General features: G+C 49.2%; 1 protein-coding gene and 1 pseudogene across 3 annotated transcripts; one reads left to right on the top strand and one right to left on the bottom strand.

Annotated features, from left to right (window-relative positions):
• Positions 1-7403, bottom strand: part of LOC122543662 — a 36248-nt pseudogene extending 28845 nt beyond the window's left edge.
• A 243-nt stretch (positions 7404-7646) lies between these two features.
• LOC122543583 (zinc finger protein 239-like) lies at positions 7647-12759 on the top strand. 3 transcript variants are annotated; one of them, XM_043682396.1, is made up of 2 exons: positions 7647-7776; positions 9839-12759. In XM_043682396.1, the coding sequence occupies exon 2, from the start codon at positions 10163-10165 to the stop codon at positions 10751-10753; it is 591 nt and encodes a 196-aa protein (XP_043538331.1). In that variant the 5' UTR covers positions 7647-7776; positions 9839-10162; the 3' UTR covers positions 10754-12759. The 3 variants fall into 3 exon arrangements, with proteins under 3 accessions (XP_043538331.1, XP_043538333.1, XP_043538332.1); XM_043682398.1 differs by lacking the exon at positions 7647-7776 and adding an exon at positions 8011-8201; XM_043682397.1 differs by lacking the exon at positions 7647-7776 and adding an exon at positions 8011-8215.
• The last annotated feature ends 833 nt before the right edge of the window (positions 12760-13592 follow it).

Here is a 13592-nt window from a genome sequence, read left to right as displayed (position 1 = left end):
ATAGGCATTTGTCACGGACAAGGCCGGATAAACAGAAGTTGTGGGATCAGTCTTAAGGAAATGAATGACGTAAGCGGAGGATGGGGGCAAACAATGAAATAAGAAAAAATATGGGGATTCAAACTGTATAAATTTCGAGAGTTTGTTGGATTTGGTGTGCATTTGTCATTGTCTTACCTGGCATTAGACATTGCACCCACTTGCAAGTGTTTTCGGTGAGACTTGTAACATAACATTGAACAGAAAATTCAGAGCTAATGACAAACTGAGTACTTTTGTTTCTTTATTGATTGCTGGATTTGTTGATGTCACGTGTACCGAGATAGGTTCGGAGAGTCATATGGCATGGAAACAGACCCTTCAGTCCAATCAATTCTTGCTGAATACCTGACCGCCTGTGCTTGCCCCATATCCTTCTAAACATTCCTTATTCATGTACCTATCTCAATTCTTTTAAATGTTGTAACTATACCTGCATCCACCACTTCCTCTTGAAGTTCACTCCACATGCAAACCACCCTCTGCGTAAAGAAAATTGCCCCTCGTGCCTCTCCCCTCACCTTAAAAATGTCCCCCACTGTTGCGATCCCCCACCCTAAGAAAAACATGCCTGTCATTCACCTTATGATTTTATCAATCTCTATAATGTCACCTCTCAACCTCCTATGCTCTAGTGGGAAAAAAAAAGGTCCCCGCCTATCCAGCCTCTCTTTAGAACAGGAAATCTCTGTTCCTGGCAATATTCTGCTATATGCAGTAGATACAGTGCAAAGTGTGATGTGCCTGCTACCCAGGGCAACCATACCATACAAAGTGCATCAAGGGAGCAGGACACAGTTGCAGAGAGAGAGAGAGAGAGAGAGAGAGAGAGAGAGAGAGATCAGAATGAACATTTGAGAGGTCCGTTCAAAAATCTGATAACAGCGGGGAAGAAGCTGTTCTTGAAACTGCCAGTACGTGTATTCAAACGTTTATATCTTCTGCCCGACAGAAGAGGGTGAAAGGGAGTACAACCGGGTCTTTGATTATGTTGGTTGTTTTCCTGAGGCAGCGGAAAATATAGATGGAGTCAATAGACGTAAGGTTGGTGTGCATGACGGACTGGGCTGCATTAACAACTCTCTAGTTTCTTATGGTCTTGGGAACAGCAGTTGCCGAACCACACTGTGATACATCCAGATAGAATGCTCTATATGGTGCATCTATAAAAATTGGTCAGAGTCGCTGTGGTCATGCTGAATATCCTTAGCCTCTTGAGGAAATAGAGACATTGTTGTGCTTTCTTGATCGTCACATCGACATGGGTGGACCAGGATAGATGGTAGGTGTTCGTTACCCCCAGGGACTTGACGCTGTCGACCCATCACCACTAGGCCGGGGGCGTGTCTGCCAATCCACTTCCTGAAATGATTGACCAGCTCCTTCACTTTGCTGACGTCGATGGGCAGATTGTTGTCCTTACACTGCCACTTCCCTCCGAGTATATTTTCGACGTGTGGAATTCACCCTGTCATAAACTTCGTTTTGGTGTTTAAAAAAAAAAGAAGAGGATCAACTTCGCTGCCGTGGATCTGAATGACATGATCAGCTAACAACGATAAGTTCCTGGCCTTCAAAGGAAACCGCGAGGGGTTTTTATATTAATTAAAAGTGGTGACATGCATGCTAGTAGGCGTGCTTTTACCTCTGGATTTTTTTTTGTTGAATTCAAAAGTCACTTCACAGCAGGTGGCATTCAAATCATAGAGTTGTGGTGGAGGCTGGTACAATTACAACATCTGGATGGGTATACAAACAGGAAGGGTTTAGAGGGATTTGGGCCAAGTGCTGGCAAATGGGACTAGATTCATCAAAGATATCTGATCGGCCATGGATGAGTTGGACTGAAGGGTCTGTGCTGTCCCGCTCTAGGAGTCCAGTTTGAGAAGTGTTCACTTAATCTGTCTGAACACTGGGGAGAGGCTATTCATCTGCTCCAAGGGTAGGAAATAAATTGCTCAGTTAATCCAATCTGCTCACAAACCAGCAAGTTTACAGGTGATCACAATGCTTGCATTTTGCTGGGGATGAGTCTACTTCCGCTCCCCCCCTCCAGTGACTTGGACTCCTGATTCTGATTTTGGTTTCGTTATTCTATCTTGGGATGTGGGCATCCTGGCAAGGCCAGCATTTGTTGCCCAGCCCCAATTGCCACTCAGACCGTTTAGTTATCAGGACCGTTCCAGAAGGCGTTGCAAAATGACCCACGTTGCTGTGGGTCTGGAGTCACATTTCGGCAACACTGGTGGTGCAGAAGAGTCATACCAGGCACGAAACATTAAATTATCTTCTTTCTCCAGACAGTCCGTGGTGTCGCTCCAGGGTGGGAGCGGCCCTTTCAGCCCATCGAGTCCACACCGACCCTCCAAAGAGCATCCCATCCAGACCCAACACCCTACCCGATCCCTGTAACCCTGCGTTTCCCCATGGCTAACCCACCTAGCCTGTACATCCCTGGACACTACGGGGCAATTTAGCATGGCCAATCCACCCTGACCTGCACATCTGTGAGAGGAGACGGGACTGCCCAGAGGAAACCCATGCAGACCAACCCAGTGTCAAGCTCCTGGGACTGGTCATCCACAACAAGCTTTCTTGGACTCTTCATGTGCACGCACTGGTTACAAAGGCCCAACAATGTCTCTTCTTCCTCAGACAGCTGAGGAAATTTGGCAATCTTTACAGGTGCGCCATTGAGAGCATCTTGTCTCGATGTATCACTACCTGGTATGGCAACTGTACCATTCAAGATCGGAGACGGTTACAGAGAGTGGTGAACTCGGCCCAGACAATCACAAAGGCCCAACCTCCCATCTATGGAATCCACCTACCAGGCCCCGCTGTCAAGGAAAGGCCACCAGCATTCTCAAGGATCTATTCCACTCTGGCAATGTTTTTCGACAACCTCTACCATCGGGGAGAAGGTACAGAAGCCTGAACACACGCACCAGCCAGTTTTGTAACAGTTTCTACCTGACTGTTGTTAAAATACTGAAAGGACTCACAAACTCTTAACATTTGCCTGTCCCAGTGTTTTTGTTTTTGCCTCTGTTTACCTATTATTTACTATGTATGCTACTTCGTGGGTGGCATAGTGGTTAGCACTGCTGCCTCACAGCGCCAGAGACCCGGGTTCAATTCCCACCTCAGGCGACTGACTGTGTGGAGTTTGCACATTCTCCCCGTGTCTGCGTGGGTTTCCTCCGGGTGCTCCGGTTTCCTCCCACAGTCCAAAGATGTGCAGGTCAGGTGAATTGGCCACGCTAAATTGCCCATAGTGTTAGGTAAGGGGTAAATGTAGGGATATGGGTGGTTTGGTCGGTGTGGACTTGTTGGGCCGAAGGGCCTGTTTCCACACTGTAAAGTAAAGTAATCTTAACTCTGTGATCCGCCTGTATTGCTCGCACGACAAAGCTTTTCATTGCGTCTTGGTACACGTGACAATAAATTCAATTCATTCAGACACGAGGGGAGAACGTATGTACACTGCTGCCTGAGGGTGGAATCGAACCAGAGTCCCTGGCGTTGTTAGGCAGCAGTGCTAACCCCTGAGCCACCGTGCCATCCACGCCTGCTGAGTTTTCCAACACTTTTTAAAGAAAACTTTGTTGCATATTTTAGGATTTTACGACAATCGATGATACTGTGGCAGTCACAGACACAAACCTTCACTTTATAAACTTTGTTAAATGCCACCATAAAACAAAGATTTCTGCAGAAACACTGCGGCGTCTGGACACTGAGAAACAGAGTTAACGTTTTGTGATCCTTCTTCAGAACTGTTGTAGCAAATGGGACCAGATTAGGTTCGAATATCTGGTCAGCATGGACGAGTTGGACTGAAGGGTCTGTGCTATACATCTCTATGACTCGAATTGTTAGCGGCAAGGAAGAGGTGGTAATTATGCTGTTGACAGGGGAGGCCAGGCTGAGATGAATCTCATCTTCTGTTTGGTGCCTCATCATCTTCAGGACCCAGCATTGAGTTTAACTATTTTAGAACATGATCACTTTGTTCCTTGTCTATTACCCACCCCACCTGGGGTTTTTTGCAACACATTTTTGCCTACGCATAGCCCCCAGTATAACTGATCAACATCTCTCCTTCCCTGGCACAGAAACGTAGAAGACAGGAGCATGAAGAGGCCATTCGGCCCTTCGAGCCTGCTCTGCTATTCATGGAAGGTAGGCAAGCAGGAGGCTGGAAGAACAGAGCAAGCCAGGCAGCATCAGGAGGTGGAGAAGTCAATGTTTTGGGTGTAACCCTTCTTCAGGACTAGGGGTTGGGGAGCTCCAGATAAAGTGGGGGGTGGGGAGGAGGGAAGTGAGAGAGAGATTTGGGTGGGGGGGAGGGGCAGAACGGTGAGGTCGGGATAGGCAAACACAAGTAGAGGGTAAGGCCTGATCGGTCGATGAGAGCGATCTATCCGGTTGGTAGCTGGAAGGAAGGGTCGATCAGAGGAATGGAAGGGAGAGGAAGGGGTTGGAAAGGGAGCCAGGGGATGGAAAGGGAGGATTTTTTGAAAGTGCAGGACTCAATGTTGAATCCTCCAGGCTGTAGACTGCCCAGGCAGAAGATGAGGTGTTGTTCCTCCTCCAATTTGCGGTCTGATTTGCAGTGGCAATGGAGGAGGCCAAGGATGGTCATGTTGGGAAAGGGAGTGGGAAGGGGGAATTGAAATAGGCAGTGACTGGGAGGTCAGGTCGGCCCCTGCGGGCCTGGCTGAGATGCCCTGAATTTATACTTGGTCTCGCCAATACAGAGAAGACCACATCAGAAGCACTGGATACAGCAAACTCTATTGGAGGAGATGCAGGTGGACCTCTGTGTCACCTGGAAGGACTGTATTGGGGCTCTGAATGGAGGTGAGGGGGGGGTGGTTGCTGCCAGGTTTTGCATCTTTTACAGGGTACTGGAGGGGAGAGTGGTGCCAAACAAGGATTGGCGAAGAAGGCGGTCCTTGCGGAAGGCAGAGAAGGGTAAAGAGGGGAAGATGTTCTTGGTGGGTGGGGTCTAATTAGAGTTGGCAGAAGTGTTTAAGGATGTTAAGTTGAATGCAGAGACTGGTGGGGTGGTAAGTGAGAACAAGGGGGATCCTGTCTTTATTGCATTTGGCGGGGGGGGCGGGGGATTTAGAGCAGTGGAGCAGGGAATGGAGGAGGTGCGGTGGAGTGTTGTCCTGGATGACAGAGGGGGAAAAGCATGTTGTTCAAAATAGGTGGACACCTGGGATGCTTGGGAGTGGAATGTCTCCTCATCCAGGCAGACGTGACAGAGATTGAGGAATTAAGAGTTCTTTGCAGGATACTGGATGGGAGGAAGCATACAGCATGGAAACAGACCCTTCTTTGTTCAAACTCATCCATGCCAACCAGATATTCTAACCTAATCCAGTCCCATTTGCCAACACTTGGTCCATATTCCTCTCAACCTTTCCTATTCATATACTGATCCAGATGCTTTTCAAATGTTGTAATTTTACCACTCTCCAAGACTTCCTTCGGCAGCTCATTCCATACATGCAACACCCTCTGCGTGAAAAAAGTTGCCCCTTAGGTCCCTTTTAAATCTTTCCCCTCTCACCTTAAACCTATGCCCCCTCGTTCTGGACTTACCCACCCCAGGGAAAACGCCTTGTCTATTTACCGAATCCATGACCGTCATGATTTTATCAACCTCTATAAGGTCACCCCTCAGCCTCCAACGTTCCAGGGAAAACAGCCCCAGTCGATTCAGCCTCTCCCTGTAGTTCAAATCCTCCAACTCTGGCAAATACTTGTAAATTTTTTCTGAACTCTTTCAACTTTCACAGCATCCTTCCTATAGGAGGGACATCTGAATTGTACACAATAATCCAAGATTTCATTCATCACGATCACGGCTAATCACCCAACTCAATTGCCCACCAGAGGGAACATCCTCCCGGCATCTACCCTGTGTGGTCCTGTGAGAATTTTATAAGTCACTATCAGATCCCTCCTTGCTCATCTGAACTCCTGCAAAAAACGATCCTAACCTCGTCAATCTCTCCACATGCATCAGAACCGCCAACACCTGGCAAACCTTCGCTGCACTCCCTAGAGAGCAACAGCATCCTTCCTCAGAAAAGGAGACCAAAACTGCACACAGTACTGTAGACGTGGCCTCGCCGGGGCCCTTGCAGAGCTGCAACAACACATCCCTGCTCCAGTACTCAAAACCTCTCGCAATGAGGGCCAACACTTAATGGTTAAGGTCCCGGGGGGAGTGCTGCTGAACAAAGAGACCCTGGAGTGCGGGTTCATAGCTCCTTGAAAGTGGAGTCGCAAGGAGGTAGGATAGTGAACATACCATTTGCCTTTCTTTACTGCTGGCTGCACGCTTATGTAAGAGGTAATTTCGGTTTAAACTTTAAGATGTGCCTGGACCACAGACTGATCTATAATAAAAGACAAAACCTTTGTTTCTTTTCTAACAACCATTTTATATACTCAAAAGTAGAGTAGTTTAAATTGTGCAGAATGCTGACAATTTGTGAGCTATAGTAAAAGCAAGCAGGCTCTTGATTAATGAAGCCATTCACACAGCAGAGAAGGATGAGTCCTTCGCTGATAAGACTCCAGGATGGGAGTACGACTTGAGACATCTGTTTCAAGATTAAAGCTTTTGACTGATAAGACTACAGGGTGAGAAAAACAACAAACTTTGGAGACTCTGGAGCCTTTTGTTGCAGACTTTGTGATAAAAATAATGATGTTTTTAAGAATGTGAACCTCATGGCTTGTTGGAGCCAAGGAGAGGAGGGACTTGTCCTATAAATAATGGAGACTTTGTAAGCCTCAGCGCGCCTTTTCTTTAAGGGTGCCCGACTCTGCAGACTTGACTTGTTAATAAAACTTTGTTTTCCTGAATTTGTCTAGAGCGATTATTGAGAAGCGATTTTCGTTTCTAACACTTACCTGTCATTGAACAGCTGAATGGACCTCCCGAATCTCACGTCGAACTTGCTTTTTGTGCACTTTCTCTGCAGCTCGTAGCTTTGTATTCCTCGCCCCCTCCCCTCCCCTCAGTCACCCTGCCTGTGCTGCATGCAAAACAAAACTTTCCACTGCACCCAGGGACGTGTGTGACAATCATAAATCCGATTAAATGCGACAATGCAAGTCAAATCGAACCACTTTGATCCAGCATAAATAAAATGCCACCTTTTTTTTGCACCCCCCCCCCCAAAAAGCGTGCCGTGAGTTCTTGCAGCAGGATCAAAACGAAATGTTTTCTTCCTGTTTCTCCTGAGTCAATTTCAGCTTTTGTTTGCTGCGCTCATTCCATTTGCTTGGAGGACCAGCCGCTCGCCAGGTCCTCCAGCCCCGCCCATCCACTCCCACCCAGCGCTTGGGAGGACCAGCACCCCGCTCGGTCCTCCAGCCCCGCCCATCCTTTCATTCCGATTGGTTCGATCCGGCTCCGCCCGTCCCTTTGACTCCGATTGGTTGGGCGGCTCCGCCCGGTCCGCCGGCCCCGCTCGTGCCGATTGGCCGGCGCGTCGCCAGCCCCGCCCCCTCGGCCCTCCTTACTGGCCGAGACGCGCCGTCCATCACCCTCCTCCTCCTCCCCCCCCCACCCCACCCGGGGCTCCGCGGCGAGGAGCATGCGCACGGCCGGGACCCGATCCGACTCGAAACGCTCGCTCCGGACGTCGCGCTGCGATCGAGTCGTTCCGTCGGACGCGGAAGGACGGGTCCAGGCCATCGGGTGAAGTAAGGAGGGCTTTATAAACACCCGGCGTGGTAAAGGCCTCGTTCTCGGAATCGCACGCCACCCGTCCGCTGTTCCTGAGGGCAGCGACCGCTCGGGCTTTTGTCTGGGCTTCACGGTCGGTGACTCTGCGGGTGGAACGGCCGCATCCGGGCACTTTGGTGGCGCAAGCCCCGCCCCCCCCGCCCCCGTGCCGCGCTCTGGTTGGCGGGACCCTGCCTGCCTGTCATCGGGCCGCCCCCTCCCCATTGGCTGGGGGCCGCCGTCAATCAGCCGGCGGCGCGTGGCGGTGCAGTCGACCCCCGGGTGTGGTGGTCACGTGACTGCAAGCCCGTTTCCGGGTTGGCAGCTTCCCTGGTTTGCAGCTTGCAAGATGGGGGTGCTGCGTCCTCCTTCTCTGGAAATATCTGAGGCAACCCTGGCTCAGGTCAGGGCCTGGTGGTGGGTGTGCTCTGTCATACGTTAAGGGGGAAGGGGGGGAGGTAATAAAACAGCTCAGCCCAGAACTGGAGGGCATGGGTTTAGGGTGAGATTGCAAAGATTTAAAAAGGGGCAAGCTGGTACAATGACAGCACTTAAAAGGCATCTGGACGGATACGTGAATAGGAAGGGTGTAGAGGGCTATGGGCCAAGTGCTGAGAAATGCAACTGGATTAATTTGGGGCGTCTAGTCGGCAGGGATGAGGTTACGTTAGATTCCTTACAGCGTGGAAACGGGCCCTTCGGCCCCGCCAGTCCACCCCCCCCCCCCCCGATCCTCCGGGGGGGTAACCCACCCAGACCCATTTCCCTCTGACTAATGCACCTAACACTCTGGACAATTTAGCAGGGCCAATTCACCTGCCCTGCACATCTTTGTGACTGTGGGAGGAAACCCACGCAGACACGGGGAGAATGTGCCCGAGGCTGGAACCGAACCCGGGACCCTGGTGCTGCGACTAGTCTGTTTTTGTGCTATGCAACCCCGTGACTCTATAACTGGGTTTGCTGTTGGTCATTTATGTAAATGATTTGGATGTGAATATCGAAAGTGTGGTAAGTTTGCAGATGGCACCAAAATTGGTGATCCATTGGACAGTGAGGATGGTTATCTTGACTGCAAAGTGTTCTTAATCGATTTGGCTCAGTGGGCTGAGGAGTGGCAGATGGAGTTTAATTTGGATAAATGCGAGGTGTTGTATTTTGGTTAAAAAAAACAAGAGAATGAATTATACAGGTAATGACAGAGCTCAAGGTAGTGTTATCATAGAGATCTATAGGATGGAAACACACTTTGCCCGAGCTGTCCATATATTCCCAATTAATCTAGTCCCATTTGGCCCATATCCCTCTAAATACTTTCTGTTCATGTCCCCATCCAGATGCCTTTTAAATGCTGTTGTATTTGAGCAGAGAGTCCTAGGTGTTCGGGAGCATAGTTATTTGAAAGTTGCATCGCAGATAGGGTGGTTAAAAAGCCATCTAGCATACTCACCTTCATTGCTCATTCCTTTTGAGTATAGGAGTTGGGACATCATATTGATGTTGTACAGGGATTTCGACGAGGCCACTTTTGGAGTACTGTGCACAGTTCTGGTCGGCCCGCTATAGGAAGGATATTATTAAATTGGAGAGGGTTCAGAAAAGATTCACTTGGATGTTGTCACTGGAGTGTGGGAGGCGGAGGGGCAAACTTGTGGAAGCTTATGAAATCCTGAGGGGCATAAATAAGGTGAACAGTGCAGGTCTTTTTCCCTAGGGTGGGACTGTTTGAAACTAGGGGGAGAGGAGAAAGATAGATTTCAAAGGGAACTGAGCGACAACTTTTTCTCTCACAAGGTAGTTCACATTTGGAATGAGCTGCCAGAGGAAGTGGTAGGTGTGGGAACAGTTATAACATTGAAAAGACTTTTGGATAGATACGTGAATAGGAAAAGTTCTGTGGGAAGAAACTGTATGGGATGAGGATTTGTAACTTTGAGGGAACAAGAGGCGGAGAAAAATACTATTCTGAAGTAACTGTAATTGTTGTTCTGAATCTCTAGCTCTGTGTACAGTTAATCATTTTATATGTTCCTTTTCCAGGTATCGGAAGGATATGATTTGAAGTTGGGAAATGGAAACCAAGCATCACATCAAGATTGAATAGAGTTGCTCGATTCATCAGGTATTTGGCGATTGTCAGGTTTGGAATGTGGAAGGAGAAACGTTCCTCTATTGTGTACAGGGGAGAACATTTCAATCAGGTGAGAGTGGAAAAGCACTGAGACACACGCACACACTCTCAAGGGAGGGTGTTCGAGCGCATTCACTGTGCCAAGAGCCTGAATAGCCTGAAACAGTACCCCACTACTCTCAGTGGTGAAAGAATCACTCGTGCGGTCAAGAGAGACACACACAACCAGCGCCATGGAGAAACCGTGGAAGTGTGAGGACTGCGGTAAAAGGTTCACTTGTTCGTCCCGGCTGGATATACACCGGCGCATTCACACCGGGGAGAGGCCGTTCACCTGCTCCGAGTGCGGGAGGAGGTTCACTCAGTCGTCCGGCCTTTCCCTGCACCAGCGGGTCCACACCGAGGAGAAGCCGTTCAGCTGCACGACCTGCGGGCACGGCTTCAAGTCTTCCTCCCTGCTCACCGAGCACCAGCGGATTCACACGGGGCAGAAGCCGTTCGCTTGCTTCGTGTGCGGGGAGAGGTTCGATCAGATAGACGCCGTCCAGTCGCACCACTACTTCCACACGAAGGAGGGCCCGTACAGGTGCGCGTCCTGCGGGAAGACCTTCAGGCAGGCGAGCGACCTCCAGGAGCACCGGCGCACTCACACGGGGGAGAAGCCGTTCACCTGCTCCGTGTGCGGGAAAGGATTCCCGTGGTCATCCCAGCTGCTGACACACCAGCGGGTCCACAGTGTGGATCAGCCTTTCAGCTGCTCGGTCTGTGGGATGGAGTTCACTCAATCGCAACACCTCCTGAGACACCAGCAAATCCATAGGTAACCAGACTGCACTGCTTTTCTGTGCTGACAGTAGACTGTCCATCTCAGATGCAACTGACGTCATTAGGTTTGCGTCTGCCAATGTTAACGACTCAATAAACTGGCTGAAGTTTACTATTTTGTGGGACAGAAAATATTGGAAGTGACTCATCGGATCCCGAGAGAAGGACAGAGTTAACGTTTTCAATTCCGACATGACCTTTTTTATTTTCCCAGAACTTGAGGATACGCTAAACTGTCACATTACGAAAGAACGATGATTGAAACGACGGGGACATCTTACTCAGTGTGACGGGGGTCACTTTTAAAATGCTCTTATCTGCTTGCAGACTGTGGTTCTGTGCCAATAGATCATCAGAGGAACAATCTCCCAAATATTTTTGGTCAAGGAATGTCAAAGCTGCAGCTTAACGACGAAGGCTAACTATTTTGCTCTCAGCAATTGCTTGAAAAATGGCGCATTTTGTTACAGCTTTTTTTTTTTTGCGTGGTCTCATGCTCATTAGAGCAACACGAATCTTTTTATTTTTTTCAAATCCTCAAGTTCTGAGCGACCAAACAACTGTCTTTAGTCTTCTGTGTGTCTTCAGCTTTATTATAGTTATTTGCAAAGTTACCTGAAGAACAAACAGCGGGGGGGAAAAGTGACCTTTTTTTTGTGCAAGGTGGAATATTTTAAAAAAAAACACACATCCTGTAAAACGCAGAATGGCTTTTTGATTCGATTTGAAAAGATAATTGAAGCATCTGTGCGCATTTTGAGAAACCAGCAGAAAGATGAACCCTTCTCCTCTGACCGGGAGGTGCTGATTTAAGGGAAGGCTTTTCCTTTTACGGGCTTGCCTCTACAAAGAGGGATTGGAAGGTGGTGTTTTCAGAGCTGCCACGTGCCCTACATGAAGGATGCTGCCTGTCTCTGGGCAGTAGTCCCTCAGTGGAGGGTCAGCCTGGACAATGGGCTCCTGTTTCCTGTGGCGATAGAGCAGTGTCATTCGGAAGTAGTGGTCCCTGTAACGTCCCTCTGAGCTGGGGCAAACTATTCAAGAGCAGGCGTGCCTGTGTGGCGAAAGTGATTTTGTGCAAGATGCAGTGGGGCCACTTGCTCTTAAATCTCCAATGCGATGTTCACGGAAGATGTGAGTGAGGCAGCACACGGACGTCGCAATTCTGTTTGTAAATTATAAGCGACGATGCAACTTCCATCAGTTTGATTTCACCGGAGCGTCTGATCACCAAATCGCAACGGCGCCATCGTCTTTCTCTCTCATCTCCCTTCATCATCACATTTGTGCGGTTTTAGTATCGTCTGTGATTTCGACAGGACATGTAGAGGCTAATGTTTCCTGTGTCGAGCGCAATCTCTGACTGGGGGTTGGTCGCCGGGTGTCATTGTTAATGTGTCATTGCTCACTCTGTGTAGATTAAACAGTTTCAGAGAACGGAAGTGAACTTGGAAGGTCAGTCTCTCGCACGATCCTTAGACTGCTTTCTCTGGCATCATGAGCTTCCAGGTACCAAGATTTTTAACGAACCAATTGAACAGTGGGGTTGCTGTTGGCCGTCCAATTGGACAGGAAGTTCAGTGTGTATGTGAATGTGCCTGTTTAAGTTGGGTGTGTGTGTGTGTGTGTGTTTCATCAAGAGTGTGTAGATGTATCTTTGTGTATTTCTGAGCCTCTGGGGAATCCCATTGAGTGATTTGAATGAGACCATTTGGAGCTCCTACAGCTGGGTGACAGTGCTGTGTTATACCTGGCGTTCCCTGTCTGCCCAGTCATTCCATCCCAGTCAGCACCTGAACCGTCTGTTATTTCACACGTTCCCGTGTTTCAACGCTGTCGGAAATCGTGTGTCTCAAACTTGATTGAGTTTATGTTGAAGAGGTGACCGAAACGGTGGATGAAGGCAGGGCAGTCAATAGACTGCTGAGTAAGCACAGTGGTTAGCACTGCTGCCCCACAGCGCCAGAGACCTGGCTTCAATTCCCGCCTCAGGCAACTGACTGTGTGGAGTTTGCACGTTCTCCCCGTGTCTGCGTGGGTTTCCTCCGGGTGCTCCGGTTTCCTCCCACAGTCCAAAGATGTTCCGGTCAGGTGAAATGGCCATGCTAAATTGCCCGTAGTGTTAGGTAAATGTAGGGGTATGGATGGGTTGCGCTTCAGCGGGTCGGTGTGGACTTGTTGGGCCGAAGAGCCTGTTTCCACACTGTAATGTAATGTAATGTAATGTAAAGGTTGGCTAACGTTTGTGGGCGGCACGGTGGCAAAGTGGTTAGCACTGCTGCCTCACAGCGCCAGAGACTGGGGTTCGATTCCCGCCTCAGGCAATTGTCTGTGTGGAGTTTGCACATTCTCCCCGTGTCTGCGTGGGTTTCCTCCGGGTGCTCTGGTTTCCTCCCACAGTCCAAAAATGTGCAGGTTAGGTGAATTGGCCATGCTAAATTGCCCGCAGTGTTAGGTGAAAGGGTAAAATGCAGGGGAATGGGTGTGGGTTGGTTGCTCTTCGGAGGGTCAGTGTGGACTTGTTGGGCCGAAGGGCCTGTTTCCACACTAAGTAATCTAATCTAATCTAAAAACGTGGGATCCAGGGAGAGCTAGCCAAAGTTGGCTTGATGGTAGGAGACCGAGGATGGAGGTGGAGGGTTGTTCCCCGTTCAGAGTGGTGTTTTTGGTTAGGGATGACATTATGGGAAGATATTCTTGGAAGTACATCCACTGGATGGAACTGAGATATGAAAGGGATGATCACCGAATTGGGATTGTATTGTGGGGCCCTCCCTTCCCACCCCCCACCCCAATAGTCAGTGGGAAATTCAAGAAGCAAGTTTGAAAGGAGATCTG

The sequence above is a fragment of the Chiloscyllium plagiosum genome, chromosome 44, assembly GCF_004010195.1.
Source record: "Chiloscyllium plagiosum isolate BGI_BamShark_2017 chromosome 44, ASM401019v2, whole genome shotgun sequence".
Taxonomy (NCBI): Eukaryota; Metazoa; Chordata; class Chondrichthyes; order Orectolobiformes; family Hemiscylliidae; genus Chiloscyllium; species Chiloscyllium plagiosum.
The sequence above is the reverse complement of the archived record's forward strand: the minus strand, read 5'-3'. Positions and strand labels throughout refer to the sequence as shown.